Raw genomic sequence first — 21,350 nt, forward strand, 5'->3', positions numbered from 1 at the left:
TCGTGCGAAAGTCTGTCAATGACAATGACAAATCTCAGCACTGGTGGCAATTACAATCATACATCTATGCCCAGGAAAGTCGAGAAACTTTCCAACCCGAAAAATTTCAAGACCGGCCCGGGATTCGAACCCTGCCACCTTCAGCATGGTCTTGCTTTGTAGCTAAGGGAGATGCCATGACGGTAGCGTAAAAGAGAAAGAAATATCGCAACAAATTCTTCAGTTTTTTAATTTAAGTTTAGAGGACTTCTTTGAAGTTCAGTCAACATTGTAGAAGCTCAGCGAACTTCGTAGAATTTCACGGAATTTCGCAGAAACTAAGGGGCAGTATCGTAAAAGTTCAGTAAACTTCTTAGAACTTCAGAATTTGATTCGGAAACTTACTGGAAGTTTTTGGAACTTTGTTTTGCTCAGATGTTTAGGAACATTCGTAGAAAAAGTTCAGGGTCTTCCCTGAAGTTTGAGGAAGGCCATGAATATTGTGAGATCTGGTTGTAACTTGTAAAACAAATATGAAACTTTGAAGTAATTTATGAAGCTTCGTAGAAATTGAGAAAATTTTCTAGAACTAGAGATTAGGGAACATTATAGATGCTCATGGAACATTGTATGAGTTATTGAGGTTTAACAAACTTGAAACCAGTGAAATTCAGTTGTAGTAGCTACGGAAAAATCTTACATATGCAGGGATATTCGTTGAAGTTGACAGAATGTCTCAGGAGTTCGCGGAACTTCCCACAAGAACAGGGAATTTCATAGAGGATCAATGAACTTCGGATAAGATCAATAAATTGGAAAGTAGTTCAGGGAGCTAGATTAACACTAAGACTAGCGGGTCCCCGAGAAACATGCTCAATCCTTTGGATCAGGAAGTACCAGATCCCTTTGGTCGCAAGCTAATTGAACCATCATAAATTAGAACGTAGGTAAATCCACGAACCCATCATAAAAGTTGTCAAATTTTGTAAGGCGAATCAAAACAAACACAAACTTTGACAAATTCTAGTACGAGAATGGGGTACGCTTATAGATGTATTTCTGACCAATGGGCTAGTCAAGTAATTAGCTAATGTAATTTAAAATGCATAACTTATGAACCAAGCATCGCCGGAATAACATTGTGTAGTGAATTGATAAGGACTAAGTAATCAATAAAAAAATATAATGCTAAAAATGCGCTTTGTAATAAACAACGGTTGAGTTTGTAAACTGGAAACGTATTAATCCCCATTTATGTTCTGTTTGCAGGAGAACGATGAAATCTACTACACAGCAATCAAGGACATCGAACTGGGTGACATCCTGCGGGTTTGGTACTCGCGCAGCTATGCAGCCAAAATCGGCGCTGCCCTGTTGGAACCCAGCCCGTACGACATCTGCAACAACATCCTGCGATCGGTCAGCCTAGACTACGGTCTGAATCTGGACCAGAATCAGAACTATGTTGACAGCTTCCCGTCTACGTCCACCGCGGGACCAATTTCCCAGTCTGCCATGATGACCGGCGGCGGCGTTGGCAGTGGCAATGATGTGAACAACAACAACAACCCCACAACGACAATCTCGACTTCCGGGGAGATGGTTTCGAGCTATGATAAAATTTCGTTACCACCGATCGATAGTCTCATGAAAACCAGCTCACCCAAGTACCAGTCCAGTCACTATCACATGTTTGATCTCGACTTGATAGCCTCGGGCCACGTGTCCATGCAGCAACAGAGCTGCGACGACTACGGTCACTTCAACCCACCTTCTGCGGCAGCTATCGCGCAGCCAATGATCCATCACTCTAGTCAGCATCATGTTGCTCCGGAAATGCAACAGCAACATCATCATCATCAGCATCAACAACTACCTATGCAACAGCCACAACAACAACAACAGCAACAGCAACAGCAGATGGTTCATTCAACATATGCCAACTATCAGACGCTTCCGGAGGACACCCTGAGTCCTGCGGATTTGATCAGCATTTCGCTGGGGGCAAGTGACATGAACATTACGTTCGACTCGTTTGGGACGAATAACCTGCTGGGCTACGATGGGGGTAGCAGCAGTGGCAGCAATCTAGGCGACTCCGGGATCAGCAGTGTGGGATTCGGTGGGTTCCAAGGGGGCATGGAAAGCAAGCTGCACAGTCGATATTCATCGTCCACGGATTCGTTGGCCACGCTGAATGATTCGCTGGGAATGGTTCCACCGGCGACACCCAATCTGACATCGTCGACGGCGCCGTCGAGTGGAACCGATCCGGATGCGGACAAGAAGTACCCGTGCGAGATTTGCTTGCGGAAGTACATGACCAAATCGAACCTGGACAAGCACATGCGGAAGCACAATCTGTTTCTGTGCGTGTTCTGTATGAAGGTGAGACAATAAGAGTTCGATTTAGGGGACAATTGGAGGATTAAATTTTGTATTTCTTTATAGCTCTTCCAGTTGGCGGAGGAACTGAAGGATCACGAGTGCACCGAGCGGAAATCCAAGACGGCCTACCTGCATTGTCCGAAGTGTTTGAAGGTGTTGTCCAATTCGTGGTCGCTCCAGCGTCACATGAAGATTCACAAGGACCCAAACGAGAGCGTTCTGATGGGCAGTATGGAAGAATCCACCACCGACAAGCTGCTCATGGAACCGAAGGAGGAAACGGCTTTTGACGAGATTGAACCTACCCCTTTGGATGAGCTGAAACCGAGCATTGATCCACTGGAGGGTAGCAGCGGTGACGGCATGATGATGGGGGACGAAACTTGTGATGTCATGAATGAACCGGATCCGATTCGGGTTCAGGAAATGGAAATAGAACCAGAGTACGAGGCAATCCAGCAGCCTATGGTGGTTGCCGCGGCCAGCACGTCAACGATTCCGATTAACAACACCACTTCCAGTCAGGACATGATCACCGATGTGCAAGCCCCCAATGGCAAACAGCTGTACAAGTGCATCGTGTGTGCTAAGCTATTCAAAAATCCCAACGCATTGGAGAAGCATTTGAGAAAGGTCCACACGGTCTACACCGTATCGAATGACTACAAATCGGAGAAGAAAGTTATGACGCAAATCAATCAGAAGAAAACTTCCCCGATAAAGCCATCTATTGCCAAGGCATTGGCGACAAAGTTGACCCAAAAGAGTAAGAAAATGGAAGCGGCTGCAGCCAGCGCCGAGTCTGCAGTCAGTCCCAGTGTCACAGTCACTCCGGAGCAACCGGTTCACGTTCCACGGCAATACAACAAGAAGAAACATCTGAATAAAGTAGCCACATCTTCAAATGCCGGCGGCATGCAGGTGTCTCCGCTGTCGGTCGCACCGACGATTGTCACCAGCAGCTCGGGGCCAACCGCTAGCAGCACTCCGAACAAGTCCCACAGCATCATCATCATATCCAACCTCGAGTTGACCAACAACAACCTGATCGATACTAGTCAACTGTTTCTAAACCAAAACACCAACGCTCTAGGCAATAAGATAGATCTTAAAGTATTAAACTCAACCGACAAGTTACCAAAGCTTGTGCCAATCTCGAATCATCACCAGCCGGCATCGATTCTTCCACCAGCGACACCCCAGTCGGTCCCAACCACTCAGTTCCAGGGTGCAACATCCATCCCTACGCTTCATCCAACCTCCGCTCTTGATGGGCTGAACGCCATCATCGAGAGCAGCGGAATTGTTGAAGAGTCCAACCAGATGATGACCGAATCTTCTTCGCTGAGTGGCACCGGTGAAACGCAACTCCTGACACTGTCTCCAATCAAAAACAGCAACAGCAGCGAATCACAGCAAATGATCTCCGTAGCGGACCGAACGCCTGACTCGATCAACAACGGTTTCCTCAGCCCGGAAGAACTCTCCGTAAGTACCGGAGGCATCTACTCCCTTCTCAACAGTGTGAACGCTAACCGTTTCCGCTTGCCACAAACCCTCCAATGCGCACTATTCTCATTTCAACTCAGCTGTTAAACCTTATTTTCTTTCATGCTTAAAACGTGCGGCCTTGCTGAACATACGACATTGGCTGGCCTTACTTGCACACCTGTGTACATACTTCCTAAATAATTGCCGGTGCTGTTGCTGTTTTTGCTGCTAAAATTTGCTTTCCATAGACGGATGCTAACGACAACAGCAGTAGTAACCAATGCTGCGACGGCGATAGCGATAACAGTGCCCAACTAACCCAGTCCAGCTACCCGTGTGAGGAGTGCGATAGGGTCTTTCCCAAGGTAATTATTTGTTTTTTTATTTACTTGTTCTTGTTTTCCGGTTTGGAATTATTGAGTGTTTCGTGTTATTTAGTGTTGGCTGTTTGATGAAGGTTCTATGTATATTTAATCTTTGATCGTTCCAGTAACCCATCAAAACTTAACTGTTCCAACTTTGCTTATTTTCCTCTTTATATGGCACATTTATGGGCAGCATTATCAACAATACAGGATTCCCAAATGTGCTTTTAGCATGAAATATCTGAATCTGAAAAAGCTTCCGCTTAAATTCTGAAGCTTGTACCATAATGACTCGATTAGATTTCATAAAAGCTTATCGAAAAGTTGTACGATTTGATCATTCTTCTTGGTAACGAGTAATAGATGCATACACATAGTGAGGGAAGCCCTTGGCAAACCATGGAAATGACGCTCATTTCCCAAATGATTAAATTAAGCGCCAATTTCAATATATTTCCTATGTCTGAATTACCATAATAGTTTCGTTTGAACTATCCACAGGTTTTCTTTGGATATTTTCCAAGAATTCCCTTTAAATCGATCATTTTTTTCAGGGTCCTTGTAAAATTTCCGAGGATAGTCTTGAGATTATCTCCACCAGCTATAAATTAATTCTCTCAAGAATTCGCCTAAATTTTTCTCCACAATTCTCTTTTATATTCCCTTGAAATATTCCCTCCGAAGTCCCTTTAGAGTAATCATAACAATTTGCTCAGAATTGTCAACTTTTCTGAATATTCCACAGGACCTCTACACAGCATACCCTAAGTATGTTTCCAAAATTCGCTGAAATTATCCACAGAATTTCCTTGCAATGCTTTCAGAAGTTATTTGATATTCTCCTTAGAATTCCCTTCGCTAATCTTCCTCGTAATTCCCTTGAAACTTTTCTCAGAATTTAGCTTCGTTCTCGGAATTACCCCTCATATTCAGATTACCCTTGAATTGTTATCATAATTCACTTAATTATTTTCAGAGCTCCTATTGAATTATCCTCTAGGTTCTGTTAGAATTTTCCTCAATATTTAATTGGAATTCTTCACAAAATTTAATTGGAGTTCAATAAACAAGTTTTAAGTCAGAACTACCTTAGAATTCTACTCATAACTAACTCCGCTCATTTTGCCAGACGACATTAGTATTGGAATGGCCATAGATCGTGGGAATAAAACACTACTTGTGTACAAGCACGATGTACAAAAACTATAAGAGAGTGAATGTTCTTTATTACCGAGCTTATATTGAGGTTACTATGATAACATGGAACAAATTCAAAATTATCGTGGCATGCTGCGTTTACTCGTCGTCATCTCCCACAGTTAGGTGGTTGCTTTTGACATTTGAACAATGTACGAGCTTCGTTTCCATAATTTCGTGTCTATATTCTAAATATTCGTGAAAATCACAATAAATGTTTTAGATATTCATACAGCATATATAGGACACATTTTCAATTATAGTGTTATCATTGGATTTTCTTATAGCGCAAATTCGACTTCCATGTAACGGGAACATATCATATTGGTTCAGTGTGCATCTTTCTTATGCCGTTATGCCTTGTTGGACTAATGAGCTATAACATGTTACAAGGATGTTATAACACTTATCAACAAGAAAATCGTCATCAAGATAGATAGATAGATAGTTATAACTCCGTAGTCTGAACATAGCATTAAGTAAGCGTCCAACTAACAATCTTTACCCATCCCCAGCAGTTGCAAGGACGTGGCTCGATTGTTAGAGATAGTGCTACTTCCATATAAGAGGCCATGATAAATCCAAAATCTCGGTCAATATGGTAACGAACGGAGGTGGAAATACTCTCAAACAATGCACGGCCAATGCCTATCTCACTCAGAGCGAGAGAGAGAGAGAGAGAGAGAGAGTAACTTCTACTCAGATGAATAAAGATAGATTTATAAAAATGTAGGTTACTCAGCGTTGAGTGACCTAAGATTTTAGAAATTTCTCTTTAATCTTAGTAGAAGTTACTCTCTCTCTCTTTCTGAGTACGATTGAACAGCCGTGTGGTCTAGAACTTGTACCACATACGAATTTGTGCAACTTGCTTAAAAAATTGCTATAACATGTTATAGCGCTATCTTGATGGTGGTCTCTGTGTTGCAATTATTTGACAACCGTTATAACATAACTCTCCAGTCTGAACAAGGCATAAGGTAACGAAAAAGGGGGTGTTTTTAAGCGTATATTTCGCCAAAGCATTAATGTGTGTTAGTAGCAGTAGGCGTTCAGATCAAAGTAATAATCAAAGCAATCTTGCAATAAACTAGCAAATAAAAACTTCACTTCTATTTCAACCACTGTTCAGTCATTCTCTGCTTGAACGTCAAGCAGTACAGTTCGGTCTTTGCTCGCTCTGTCGAGTTGTTCGAAAGTTCCTAGTTTGTTCCAAACATTCGCAGTTTAATCGCGTAGTGTCGGTCGCTTCGTGTGATGAGAAGACAGCGCTCCCGGAGCAGGCTCCGTAAGAAAGCGGAAAAGAAGAACAGTGATGAGGGTAGCTTGAGTGTACCTATTTCGAATAGGTACGCTACTCTTCCCACCGATGTTGGGAATACCAACCCAGTTCCGGTGAAGCGGACGAAAAAGAGGAAAAAGAATCAAGGACAGTCCGATGGTACAAGCGGACGCGACGATGTTACCGCGACGAACGCCAGCGACATTGGTGACTTCGGCGACGCCATCGAAACCGAGAATTCTGCCGGCCCGAGTGCGGCGAAAGTCAAGCTTCCTCCACTGGTGGTGAAGGTAGTGCCTCTCAAGACGCTCATTGGCGATTTCGCATCGCTGGGCATCGCAGTTGAGTTCAAGATCAGCAGGATCGGCACTAAGGTGATGCTCCGGACGAAAGCGGAATACGAAATCGCCGTAAAATTTCTGAAGGATTCCAATGCGGAATACTTCACGCACGACATCCCCGGTGAGAAGCCCTTCAAGGTAGTCATCAGGGGTCTACCGAATGTTGATCCCAAGGCGATCGAAGAAGAACTCAAGGACCGGTACAAGCTGGCCATGGGCTGTACTCCGTAGCGGGCAACCCATCGCCGCTACTCTAGCGGGCAACCCATCGCCGCTAGACCTGTTCCTGTCAAATACCAGCTTGTCCAAGCCGGTAGCCTTGAACGAACTCAGCTCCGACCACCAACCGGTGGTGGCTGAAATGGGCTACAACGTGGCCCCTGCTCCAAGTCTGCACAAGGACTACCACCGCGTAAACTGGGCCCAGTTTGGACGCGTGGTAGACAGACACATCATCGACAATCCGCCGCTTAACACCGTGGAGGACATTAACCGAGCGTTGGAAAAACTCCACCAAGCCATAACCGTAGCTGACGAGGCGTGCGTCCGACGAGTTCCTGTGAGGGGTAAGTTTATTGCCATTGATTCCCACACCCAATTTTTGATTCGCCTGAGAAATCTTCGTAGACGCCAGTTTCAGAGGAGTGGAGATCTGGGCAAAAAACGTGAAATGGCCGATCTGAACAGGCAGATTGCTTCCAGAACGGACTCACTCCGAAATGAAAGTTTGAGGCGTGTTGTCCAGAATCTGGACGACCGCTCCAGACCATTCTGGAAGGTAGCCAAGGTCCTGAAAAATCATCCCAAACCCGTTCCGCCTCTCAAAGTCGAAAATGATGACGATCGGCTTTTTATCACCCCACAGGAGAAAGCAAATGCGATCGGCAAGCATGTCGCTTCATCGCATTTGCTTGGCTCGACTATCCAAAGTCCGCTCGAAAACCAGGTTGCGCAATGCGTTCAAAACCTAGATGCCTCCCCTTGTGTCGTGCCTCCGGCGGATATGATTACAGTACAACAAATTTGCTCAGCGCTGAAATGCACCAAGAACATGAAGGCTCCCGGATTTGACGGTTATTCAATTTGATCTTGAAGAGACTCAGCATGAAAGTGCAGTCTCTTCTAACCGCTATCTTCAACAGATGTTTAGAACTGCACTACTTTCCAAGCATCTGGAAAATAGCAAAAATCATACCAATCCGCAAACCCGGTAAGGATCCAACATTGTCTTCAAGCTACAGACCAATCAGCCTCCTTTCAGCGCTGAGCAAATTGTTCGAGAAACTCATTCTCAATCGTTTGCTCAAGTTTGTCGAGGAAAATAACATTCTCCTTCCGGAACAGTTTGGGTTCAGAAAGGGGCACTCCACCAATCACCAGCTAGTGCGGGTGATGAATAACATCCGAAGTAACAAAGCTGTATCCAAGTCCACAGCCATGGCCTTGTTAGACGTTGAGAAAGCGTTTGATAATGTCTGGCACAATGGGCTTGTATACAAGCTCTGTAACTTCAACTTACCATTACATCTGGTTAAAATCACCCGTAGCTACCTCCAGCAAAGGTCGTTTAAGGTATCGTTGAATGGTTGTCTTTCAGACACGTTTTCCATCCCAGCAGGAGTCCCGCAAGGCAGTCTGCTGGGCCCCTTGCTTTACTTGATCGTCCTTTCGACACTAGAATAACAAATTTACACGAAGAGGCAGGCATTGCCATAATAGATTTCAGAATTAACGAAATTAACAATAAATTTGCACAAAAATGTATTTTATCAGAACATGCTTTGATAAGCAATTTGTATATAGTAGATTAGGTGTATATAGTAGTTGTAAATAGTTATAAGTAGTTTTCTTTTTCAATTTAAAACAAACCAATCCCACCAAGGTGGTCATTCTCTTAACGACATCAAGTTCATTCCTACGATGTCCAACAATCTGCTGTCGGTGAGCCAAATCGTTCGCCGTGGTCCACGATTCAAAGAATGGGTTATTCCGATTCGAGGAATGCGACAAACAGAAGGCGTTGTCACTTGCATCTATGCCGACAAATTTGAACGTCTGGCACAGAAGGATGGGCCATCTCAAGCCTCTGGGGTGCAGTTCAAGGAATCATTGATAGGCAACTGTACGTGCCATGGGTAAGCAAACTCGTTTATCATTTCCAAAGAGCGGACATCGAGCCAGCGGTGTACTAGAGCTAGTTCACACGGATATATGCGGACCAATGGAAGAGCAGTCAATTGGTGGAAACCGGCATTACGTGTCGTTTGTGGATGACTGGACAAGGCGTATATTCATCTATTTTCGGGAAACAAAATCGGAAGCTGAAGTTCTACATGCATTTGACAAGTTTCACGCCCTAGCTGAGAGACACACCGAGTCCAAGATAAAAGTTCTTCGCAGCGACAATGGCAAGGAATACACTAATAGATCCTTTCAGAAACGACTTGCTGAGGCCGGAATTGTACACCAAACATCATCCGAGTACACTCCAGAACAAAACGGATTGGCCAAGCGCGTCAACAAGACCGTCCTTGAAAGACCGGGGTCGAGAGCGAGGTGCATGCTGTGCGAGGCGAAGCTGCCGAAGCCATTCTGGGCGGGAGCGGTAGCAGCTTCAACATACGTGATCAATCGTTCTCCTACCACCACGTGGACCGGTCGCAAGCCTGATTTGTCTCATGTTCGAGTTTTCGACACACATTCCGAAACAAAAGCGAAAGAAGTGGGACGTCAAATCGAAGGAGTGTATCCTTGTTGGTTTCGACGAGCAGAGCAAGGCTTACCGACTGTATGATCCGATGAAGAAAAACGTTTTCAAGAGCCGAGATGTTATTTTCATGAGCGAGTCGTTTCAAGCCGAAACGCAATCTCCAACTACGCAGAGCAAGCAACTTCAAGTTCGTACTTTCGTGAGTCTGGATTTCTGCGACATCCGTCATTTTCTTGGAATGGAGATAGAGAAAAGTGCATCCGGGTACAAGATAAATCAAGCAACGTACATCCGGAAGTTGGGACAACGTTTTGGGTTGGCCGAAGCCGTCGAAGCTACCGCTCGAGATCAGCTACCTCCTCAATGCGGAGGAGATGGATCAGCTACCCAATAACCACGATTATTTGAGTCTGATCGGGGGTCTTCTGTACGTAGCAGTACATACAAGACCGGATATCGCAGTAAGTGTCTCGATTTTGGCACAGAAGTCCAGCTGTCCAAACACTCAAGATTGGTCTGAAGCAAAGAGAATCTTACGCTACCTATATACCACCTGTAATCATGAGCTCCATCTAGGGTACTTCGACCAAAGGACTAGAAATGTTTGTTGATGCGGATTGGCCGGAGACTCACGTGACAGGAAGTCAAACTCAGGTATCCTCATCATGTTCCGTGGTGGACCAATTGCTTGGGGTTCGCGCAAACAAACGTGCGTCGCATTGAGTTCCACTGAGGCGAAGTTCATAGCGCTTGCTGAAGGGTGCCAAGAACTTGTCTGGACCAAACGACTGATGGAGGAAATCGGTGAGGAAACTGGAGATCCGACCACCATATTTGAGGACAATCAAAGCTGTATCAAAATGGTTGAAGGTGACCGTATCGAACGACGCAGCAAACACATTGACACAAAGTTCTTCTTCGTTCGCGATCTGCAAGAGAAGAAAATAATTACAATGAAGTATTGCCCAACAGAATCCATGTTGACCGATATACTAACGAAGCCACTTCAACGGATGCGGCTAGAAAAGTTCGCATCGAGGTAGGAATTCGTCCGGATATGATCGAGGAGGAGTGTTAGTAGCAGTAGGCGTTCAGATCAAAGTAACAATCAAAGCAATCTTGTAATAAACTAGCAAATAAAGACTTCACTTCTCGATTACTTTTTCGAAGGGACGTATCAGCTTTTGTAAACAATGCATTTGATCGTCAATTTGGCGTAACTGGTAGCTCGCACACGCATACTAACACCACTATCAGTTAGGGGAAAACTTTCCCTATCTGATGATAGTGTTAGCATACGTGTGCGAGCTGCCAGCTACGCCAAGTTGACGATAAAATGCATTGTTTACAAAAGCTGATACGTCCCTTTGAAAAAGTAATCGAGACTTCTATTTCAACCACTGCTGTAAGGAGTAGTTCGTTTAACTGCATATTCTAATAATGTGAAATATGTCATGCAATATGCCATTCGACGGGGAAGTTATCCAGCAATTTTTTGCATATAGTACAAATAGTGAAAATAGTTAAACAACTAAGAAATTTAACGAAAATTTGAAGCATCAAATTTCGCATACATTTGCTTTGACCACAAGGTGTCTTTCCTAACAGCGCCATCACATAGTTGGTACCAAACGAAATTAGCCGAAGCCGCATTTCCATTTGTATCGTTCAACACGCAGCAGCTCAACATAGACGATATGCGGACCGGAGGAAAGACTGTCATCAAGCAGCTTGTTACCAAAGCTGCCTACAAGAGCACTCCAGTCAGAGAAGTATTGAAAAAGCCACAACGCCTCTGTTTGGACACAGTTGCTCGTCATTATCATGGCGAAAACCATCAAACTCGCTCACGTTTTCCGTGGAGAAAACGCCTGCCCAGTATTTTCCAATAACGACAAAGAACAACCCTTTACCGTGCACCCGTCGCTACCAGAATAATACGAACCTGTGTGTAATCCACGCTAAGTTTGTCATCATCATTCCTCCAGATCATTGTTCGTATTATCAGCCTTCTACACTTAAGTGGGCTGTCATCTGATCACTCAATGTGCGCAATGTACTGATTTTCTGAAATATAGAAAGTGAGAATCAAGCAAACACAAAGTTGGCTTGTTTTTCACCCTGCGCATTGCCGTTGACAAATAATTGGCACTCTACTTATAGGCACTCTAAAACCAACAATCAATACGAAACTAACGATTTAAAATTGGCTCACTACTTGACTAGCCTATTGGTCCCAAGCAAATCGACTAACGTACCCCATTCTAGTATAAATTCCAGTACTACACTATGTTTGTTTTAATTCGCTATGAAAATTTGACAGATAAAATGAGGGGTTAGTGGATTTTCCTATGTTTCGAGGGGTGAATCGATTAGTTTGGGACCGAAGATAGTACCAGAGCTGAGCCAAAAAGTTGAGCTCGTTTCTTCGGGATCTTCTGGTCTTAGAGTTACCTCTATGCTAAAACGCTGGACAGACTATGGCTTATATCATGTAATATAGGCTGTCTTACAATGAGCACTCATTCATTGGATTTCCAGTGAAAACTAGATGTATGAGTGTCCATTGCAATACAGCCTATATTACATGATACAGCCATAGTCTGTACGGGGTATAAAGAAGGTTTGTTTATAAAAAGCTAACATGCCCTTTTCATATGATGTTCTTGATTAAATAGATTAGTGACAGTTCTTTGAATACCTCACTAGGAAGAGTTGGCACCTATGAGCGCCCACAAGCTTTTTATGGTCACGAATTAATACTCTGAAATGATACGTGTTTGTCTGATTCTGTTGGAGTAAATCGGTAACGCAGTGTGCTGATCACCTCCTTGGAGACCGAACGTCACCCCTAGCAACCTAAGTTTTCTTAAATAAACAACGGTGAAAAACTTTTCATTCCTGTTCAAGACTCCACTCAAGCTAGTCGTTAAATAAAATCCATTCTACTTTTAAACTTTGCTGTTCTGGTTCTTTCTAACAATCAAGAGGTTATGGGCGACTCACGCAAGGATTTGGTCCACGGGATCCCGCAGTTCTCGGGCACCGGTTTCGACAATTGGCAATTTCGAGTGGAGAAGTATCTGAAGTCCGTGAAGCTGTTGGATATCATCAAGAAGGATCCTCCGATGGAAGCGGCCGAGCTCACGAAGTTCCAGGAAGATGACGGTAAGGCGGCGTTCCTGCTGACGTCATTTGTTCATGACGATTTGCTGCATTTGGTGCGGGACAAGGAGACGTCCAAGGAGATGTGGATGAGCCTTGAATCCGCCTACGCCAAGAAGTCCGTCTCGTCGCAGACATTCGTCAGGAAGCAACTTGCGAAGCTACGAATGATGGAAGGTTCGTCTGTGAAAGATCACCTGAAAACCTTCGAAGAGCTGATCCGACAACTGAAGCTGGCCGGAGCGAAGCTTGAAGAGAAAGATATTGTGTCCCAGCTGTTTGCTACCCTTCCCGAGTCATTCGATCCGTTGGTTACGGCACTGGAAAATCTAGGTGAGGAAAACCTAAAACTGGATGTTGTTCGCGAGCGCCTTCTTGCCGAGGAGCTCAAGAAAACCGACCGGGCAGCGGATTCCTGCCAAGAGAAACCTGCAGCATTCCAAGGATCGAAGCAGAAGCCTGGTAAGTTCACCGGAAAGTGTAACCGTTGCCAGAAGAAGGGGCACAAGGCCAAGGACTGTCGTGTGAAGTTGAAGACAGATGGGCGCGCTGAAGCTAACGCTGCTGTTGGAGGTAAGGCGGTGGCTTTTATGACCGGGAGATGCTCCCAAACAAAGGACGAGGGAGCAGTTTCCTTTAAGCTGGATTCCGGAGCCTCGGACCACCTTGTGAATGTGAAGCACTGTTTCGCCGACCTCACGAAGCTGAAGCACCCTGTCGTCATAAACGTGGCGAAGGATGATCAATCCCTGATTTCCCGGCACAGTGGCACGATCAACGGCGTCAACAAGGAAGGTAACTATATCAGCTTGAAGAACGTCCTCTTCGTACCAGATCTTCGAGCGAACTTGCTATCTGTGAAGAAGATGGCAAAAGCGGATCTTGATGTCACATTCACGAAAAAGGAAGCGATCATGAAGCAAGGTCGTGACCTGATTGCGAGATGTCCCATGCGGGGCGATTTTTACGAGCTCGATCTCCGTGTCGATACGGTGGCGGCCAACATGTGTGGAGCTGTGACTGGTAACCTGTGGCATCGTCGACTGGCTCATTTGGGGAGCAAGAGTTTGCAGACACTCGCGAAGCATGGCATGGTAACAGGTATTCCCGAGAAACCAGATAAATTGGATTTTTGTGATGTTTGTGTTCTCGGAAAGCAGTGCCGAGAACCATTCACGGGTACTAGAGTCCGTGCTACAAGACCTCTAGAACGAGTGCACTCCGATGTGTGCGGTCCAATTACACCAGCGGCTTGGGATGATTCTCGGTACTTCGTCACCTTTATTGATGATTACACGCACTTTGCAGTAGTATATCCCATCAAGAAGAAGTCCGAGGTGTTCCAGAAGTTTCGAGAGTACGAGGCCATGGCGAGTGCCGCTCTGGGACATTCGATTTCGAAGCTGACTGTCGACCAAGGGCGCGAGTATTGCTCCAATGACCAGCGTGATTGGTACGTTTCGAAGGGGATCCAAGTCGAGCCAACCGCAGCGTACACACCACAGCAGAATGGAGTGTCCGAACGGTTCAATCGAACAATCGTCGAAAAGGTGCGTGCGATGCTGATTGAAGCCCAAACTCCGAAGAATCTGTGGAATGAAGCGGTTCTAGCGGCGGTATACCTGACAAACAGAAGTCCAACCACCGCGGTATCTGATTGGAAGACTCCTGCGGAAATGTGGACTGGTCACAAGCCGGACGTTAGTAAACTACGTGTGTTCGGCTGTAAAGCATTTGCTTGGGTGTCCACGGCACAAAGGAAGAAACTGGATCCGAAAAGCAAGCCTGCTGTGATGATCGGCTATGCGCCGAACGCCTACCGCCTGTGGAACAAAGAGAAGAAGCAGTTATTCCTAGCCAGAGATGTCAAGTTCGATGAAAACAGTTTTCCGTTTGCCACCCAGATCCGTGACGAAACTCCTTTGGTTGTTGCTCCGTACGAGTTCGAGGATCAAGATGAGGAAGACGTGCAAACCCCTGAACAGTCCGTTCAACCCGATGAGCCGCTGGTGGCTCAACATGACGACATCCTGACTGATGATGAAGAAGGCGAGGTTGAAGACGACGGTGTTGAAGAAACCGGAGCGCTCCCTTCGCAACTAGACCCCGAGGCGCAGCGAACGGGAGCGCAGACTCCCCGGTAAGTTGAAAGAATTTCTGGTTGGAAAAATTTTCACTGCCGCGCAATCCCATTCTGCAGATGTTCCCCATAACGTTTCCGATGTACTATTTGACGGTTCCGTTGGACGAGATGAGGCCGAGCGTTCGATCTTCGATGTCCCGGAGGCGTACAAGGAGATCGCTGGACGAGCCGACGAAGCTCTTTGGCAGCAAGCGGTCCGTGAGGAACTGCAGTCGCTAGCGGACAACCATGCTTGGCGATTGGTGAGATGCCCTGCTGGTGTGGTTCCGCTCAAATCGAAATGGGTCTTCCGAATCAAGCCGGACGAGCATGGCGAACCGATCCGTTACAAGGCGCGGTTGGTGGCGAAGGGATTCCAACAGAAGCCCGGAGTCGACTACAACGAAACATATTCCCCCGTAGCAAAGTTAGCCACGATACGAACCATTCTTGCTGTAGCAACCCACCGAAGGATGCACGTTCACCAACTCATGCAAGCTGGATCGATCGCTGTACGGACTCAAGCAAAGCCCCCGCTGTTGGAACAACAAGCTAAACGACCTTCTACTGGATTTCGGCTTTACCCGTTCCCGGCATGATTACTGTCTATATACCAGGATCGACGATCGAGGGGGGGTATACATAATCATCTACGTGGACGATTTGCTCATTGCTGGCGATCGACTGGACCTGGTGAAGGAGATCAAGCGTGCTCTTTCCAAGAAGCTCCAGATGACGGATTGCGGCGTGGTTAATCATTTCCTTGGAATGAAGATCCGATACGACCGCGCCACCGGATGCATGTACCTGGCGCAAGAAGCTGCTGTGGAACGTGTGCTGACGAAGTTCGGCATGCAAGACTGTAACCATGTCAAAACCCCAATGGAGAAAGGCTGTTTCCTGCCACCACAAGCTGCGAATCCTGTGTCGCATCCATACCGTCAATTGCTGGGCAGCCTGATGTATACGATGCTGTGTGTTCGACCGGACATATGCTACGCTGTTGGATACCTAGGGCGCTTCCAAGTTCAACCTGATGAGGCCCACTGGCAAGCCCTGAAGAGAGTGGTCCGTTACGTGAAGGGGACGAAGAACTTGAAGCTCCAGTACAAGCAAAACGACGACGCCGAGGCACTTGTCGGGTACGCAGACGCTGACTGGGCATCGGATGCTGAGGATAGGAAATCCGTTAGTGGCTTCGTCTTTAAGGTCTTTGGGAACACCGTGTCTTGGGCAAGCCGCAAGCAACAAACCGTTGCACTGTCGTCGTGTGAAGCCGAGTATGCAGCTTTAAGTGCCGCGGCCTCCGAAGGGCTGTGGCTGCACGGAATCCTTGAAGACTTGAAGCAAGTTCGACCGGACACGGCATTCAAGGTGTACGAAGACAACCGTGGGTGCATTGCAATGGCCACAAACACCGAAAGCAAGCGTGTCAAGCACATCGATGTAAAGCACCATTTTTTGCGCGACCATGTGGCACAAGGAAGACTTCAAATCGAAGCAATTGATACAGCAAACCAAATAGCGGACACGTTCACCAAGCCCCTGGAACCTGGACGTTTCCGCAAACTGAGGACCCTCCTAGGACTGACCGATTCAGGGGGGGTGTTGGAGTAAATCGGTAACGCGGTGGCTGATCACCTCCTTGGAGACCGAACGTCACCCCTAGCAACCTAAGTTTTCTTAAATAAACAACGGTGAAAAACTTTTCATTCCTGTTCAAGACTCCACTCAAGCTAGTCATTAAATAAAATCCATTCTACTTTTAAACTTTGCTGTTCCGGTTCTTTCTAACCATCAAGAGATTCTGATATAAAATAGTCACCATATTCGAAAGTTATTTTGTTTTTATTTAAACTCATGTTCATCTGTTTCCCTCTCTCTCTCATCCAGAACTATCAACTCAAGCGCCACATGGAGATCCATGACAGCACCTACTACATGTGCCCATACTGTGACCGATCGCCGCTGAAGGCGAAAACCTCTGTCCGCAAGCACCTGAACACGGTCCACCCGGAGCGAGCCCCTGCGAAGGAAGAAATGAACAAATTCATTTCCACGCTGGTCGTCAAGGACGAAAAGATCCTCCGAGAGCTGTACGCCAAAAACGAACGCAAGATTAGGAACAAGTGTGCCAAACTGCAAGCGAAACAGCTGCAACAACAGCAACAATTACAACAACAGCATCAACAGCAATTGCTGGAGAACAGTGTCGGTATTGCTGAGCAGCATCCAACTACGGTCGCAACGAGCACGGCGGTCAGTCACGTGGCGGCGATACAACAGCAACAGCAACAGCATGAAGCGCCAACTGAAATGGCGAATGTTGCTCCGGAGGAGATGCTGAATGCCTACCAAGGCAGTCAACAACGATCGGGAGGCGGCGAACAGCGGAACGGTTCCGAGCAGCATGTCTTCCAAACGGTTGAACAGATGAATCGGCATGGAGAACGGGTTAGTGCAAATGGTGGTTGTAATGGTGAGATCAAGAGCGGAGAGGAAGAAAGTGCTCTGAAGCGGAGATCATCCGAGGAACAGGTAAATCAAGGTGGTCAAGGTGGTAGTAGTTTAAGGGAGGAAGGTAAGAAAATCAAACTCGTAGATGTTAATGGGTCGGAGGTGCGGTACATCGCCGCGACAACGATGGGTGGCAATGGGACACTGAAATACCTTCGGAAGAAATCGCTGGGTGTGGGCGAGGGCAGCAGTAGCAGTGGTCACTCGATGCCACCGCCGGGCAGCAGTAGTGGCTCCACGATGGACAATCAGATAATGCTGGACAATCTGTTTGATAACATTTCGATCGAAAACTACGAGTTTGACGATAACACCTCCATTCAGTCGTACAATTTGATCGACGAACGGTTTAAGACTTCGTTCGATCAGATCCAGGAGAAGCTGGACGCCGAGCTGTCGTTCGACGAGGAACAGCTCAAGTGGCAGAACAATCTGATGACGAACGATTCGTCGAACGAGATTGGCGACAAGCTTCTGAACGTGGAGGAAAATATTATGCTCATTTAGATGCGCTGAGAGAGGAAAGTGAGATGATTCGAGGAAGCAGCGGTTTTTGATGTCGTTTTTCGTTAAAACCGTTCAATTTATTTGCCACCCTCCCCTCTTATTTATTAGCAACTAAGGGTCTATGAAGAAGTCAAGTGCTATTTTTTTTTTTCTGTTTCGTTAACCGGCTTTAAGTGAAAATGAAGCACTATTTATTATGCATATTTAATGTAAACTATTTATTGTAGTTCTAATGTTCGCGCGTGTGTGTGTGTGTGAGCATGTGTGTGGATGCAGCAGGTTCGTGTGGACACAACGGAGACTAAGCTATCCGGGCGTTGATCTAATCCAAACTAGGAGTAAGCAGAAAATTCACTATATACACCTCCTACAACACGCCCACTAAATAATAACAGATAAGTTCTATTTATCTACGGAGACTTTTACTTCCCTTCTTGCATAGGATTAAATCGAAATTATTGGACCGTAGCAGCTAGAGCTAGCCAATCGTGCGAAGTAGTTTCCAGAGAACGAAGTTTGTTTGTCGCGAATAGCAAATACGCACATTATTGTCCCAGATGGAGCAAAGGAAGTTCAAGAAATGCAGCAGGAACTGCACAAATTTATCGAATTTAGACTAATTTATCAAAATTGTTCATTATTAACCGATTACGATTCGTACGTGTTTGTTGTAGAATTTTCGAGATGGTTTTTATCAAGACACATTTGTTATTATTTTTCCTTTTTTGCCGTAACCCTGGACAGTAATTATCCGATTTTATCAGCCCCTCCGCGCATCAGACGTTTATCTTTCAATAATTTCACATAGCCCTTATTCCAAATATTTCTCATTCATCTTTAAGAAGGATGTTTAAGATATTTAGACTTGGTTCAATGAAGCCACTGAAAAATGCGCATGATTTTTCAAAAAGATGACTGACCATATCGGGTCATTGCTGTACATTGATTAGGGTGACTTTTAAGACCTACAAGATTTTCTTTTCCAAGTCCTAGAACTTTTTTTTTTCTCAAATGATTTTAATGTAAAAATTTACCTTTTTCCGGCTGCTGATTTTTTAGACCTCGAATTTTTGTTTCAGGTCGTGGAATTTCGCAACTTATTTCATGATACAGAATATTGAAAAAAAAAAATGATGCTGGATCCTCATTTTTCCCAGATCTCTAAATTTTAATGTAGGAACAATCTTAGTTTGGAAAGTTTTGAACCTTTTTCTAGGTTCAGAATTGGCACAGAGAACAGACGTTGAGGCTCGAACTAAATTTCTGTTAAAACGTTTCCTATTCGACTAATGCGCCACCAACGCTGACTTCCCAGGGCCCCAACTTACACTAGACACTTAGTTCCGGTAGCGCCGAGTGGTAAAAAATTGATCTGTTCTCTGTGAAATAGGCATTTTTTAATAGAAACTAAGCGATCGATTCAACCTCTGGTGGTGAATAAGAGAACGTAAAACGTTGTGAGCAGAAATAATATTTGCCGTGAGACATTGGACATTTTTCACTATTCCTGATAAATTGATTCATCTGAGATGCTCCAAAACTTGATCTACAGTTGAAAAATTTAATTCTGTATCGTTTTTGTAAGGATCCTGCTGGTGTTCAGGAATATTTTTGTTGAGAAAAATGGAAAATTAGAATAATGCCTTAGTGGTTATAATCTTCCGGATTTCTTGTGCGTTGAGGTACAAATCAGTTCAGATTTGTGGAAAATCGTAAAATAAGACAATTACCTATGGAAATTGGCAAGATTTTCAATGAAAATTGGTTGTTTGCGTTTATTTGCGTTATTAAAAATCGTTATTCTGAATTTAACAAACGGTTTGGTTCACGTTTGCTTTCAAGCTCGCATAGCGCCCTCTGCATTGGTGGTGCATTGAAAAAGCCTATTATGATAAAAAATTTCCAAATCTAGAATCTTCTTTTTTTTTCCTGGAAATTGCCCAAAATCCTTTACAATTTTTTGCAGTTGAGGATGTTAAAGTTGACAACAAATCGACCGTCCTATGGGGTTAAATAGCAACCAGTATAATTGCAGCTGTCCGAGGAACGTAGTTTGGCCAATGTGGTTCTGTGAATGCCAGAGTGAACTTGATTTTGAATTCTCAAACGCATGATGGGTTTGGGCCCTTGTCAGAAATTTGCCACTTCTCGGGAGTACTTGGAGCATGCCTGAATCCACACACGCTAACTTGAAAATTCGAACACATAAAACCAGATATTTCTCGGGATTGATTTGACGTAATAAAAATGTAACTTACTTTCATAAAAAAAATTACATGACTTTCTTTGGAATTCTCGCCATTATCTGCCGCACAACCTGGTCAACCTTAGCGGCCTTTTTACCAACATCGAGCCATCTGTGCAGCGTCCTGCGTGGTCTTTCCAGTTTTCGTTAACTTCCGCTTGATAATTGCCCAATACTTTTAGATTGGGTGGAATTGCGGGCAGTTGGGTGCATTGATATCATTGTCGGCGAAATCCATCTTATTGTCGCGGTATCACTGTAGAATCTCTCGGCCAGAACTTCAGGGGACATCACCCTCCTGCGATCACGGAAGCGCTCGAGAACATTATTGCAATTCTCATGTATGGTAGGGCAAACTACCTATCCATGGAGGGACTGTGCACCAACGAAATCAAGATGGTCAGACTAATGTTTCACGTGCATTTATTGCTCCCCCATAGGTCCGACACTTTTCTCCTCATGACGCCGCATGATACTTCAACTCACTCCTACCAATTCTGTCTTCCCTGCATCCTCTCCCTAATCAATCCATCTTTTCTTTCTAACTATAATGTCTTCTTCTGGTGAGTACTCACTTTTCCGGCCGGGTGCACCCTTACCGCTGGTCGAGTCTGGCTGCTGGTGGCGAGCCCCGTCGCCTCGATGGCACAAACCTCACAGGGCTCCACCTCGCTTGAGGGTTCCACGTGCGTTGCGGACTTCGATGCAAGCACCGTCGCACGATGATAAGATGACTCTATCCGATGAGCAGCTGAAAGCCTATAACAGAAAAAGCCCTGGAACGACTTCCGTTAGTTCCAATGCGACGGACCTCTAGCATTGAGGAACTTACTTCATTTGAAGACTTCGGGTTTCGAACGCAGCTATTCACCGCCGTCAGGCACTGTCTCGCGTCTTGCTATCGAGTGGTTGATCTGCGTTAGCTGGTTGTTGCGCTGATGGTACGTTCGAGGGCACGTTTTGCCGTCGATTTCTTTTTTCGTGCGTCTTGACGTTTCTCGTTGCCAGTACGTGTGGTTGGTGTGACGAAATCTATACCAA

At 45.3% G+C, this 21,350-nt stretch overlaps 1 protein-coding gene across 3 annotated transcripts in view; it reads left to right on the forward strand.

The window, feature by feature from the left end:
• Positions 1–19,263, forward strand: part of LOC135716545 (uncharacterized) — a 30,813-nt gene extending 11,550 nt beyond the window's left edge. For 2 of the 3 annotated variants that reach the window (XM_065238987.1, XM_065238989.1), the window contains 4 exons: positions 1,249–2,367; positions 2,431–3,855; positions 4,107–4,223; positions 16,934–19,263. In XM_065238987.1, the coding sequence (XP_065095059.1) occupies positions 1,249–2,367; positions 2,431–3,855; positions 4,107–4,223; positions 16,934–18,064 (3,792 nt within the window). In that variant the 3' untranslated portion in view covers positions 18,065–19,263. The remainder of the gene's footprint in view (positions 1–1,248; positions 2,368–2,430; positions 3,856–4,106; positions 4,224–16,933) is intronic. The other variant, XM_065238992.1, reaches the window with a different exon arrangement.
• Positions 19,264–21,350: the final 2,087 nt, after the last annotated feature.

The sequence above is a fragment of the Ochlerotatus camptorhynchus genome, unplaced genomic scaffold, assembly GCF_037179485.1.
Source record: "Ochlerotatus camptorhynchus isolate MF236.1 unplaced genomic scaffold, CSIRO-AGI_Acam_v1.1 ptg000046l, whole genome shotgun sequence".
NCBI classification, from domain to species: Eukaryota; Metazoa; Arthropoda; class Insecta; order Diptera; family Culicidae; genus Ochlerotatus; species Ochlerotatus camptorhynchus.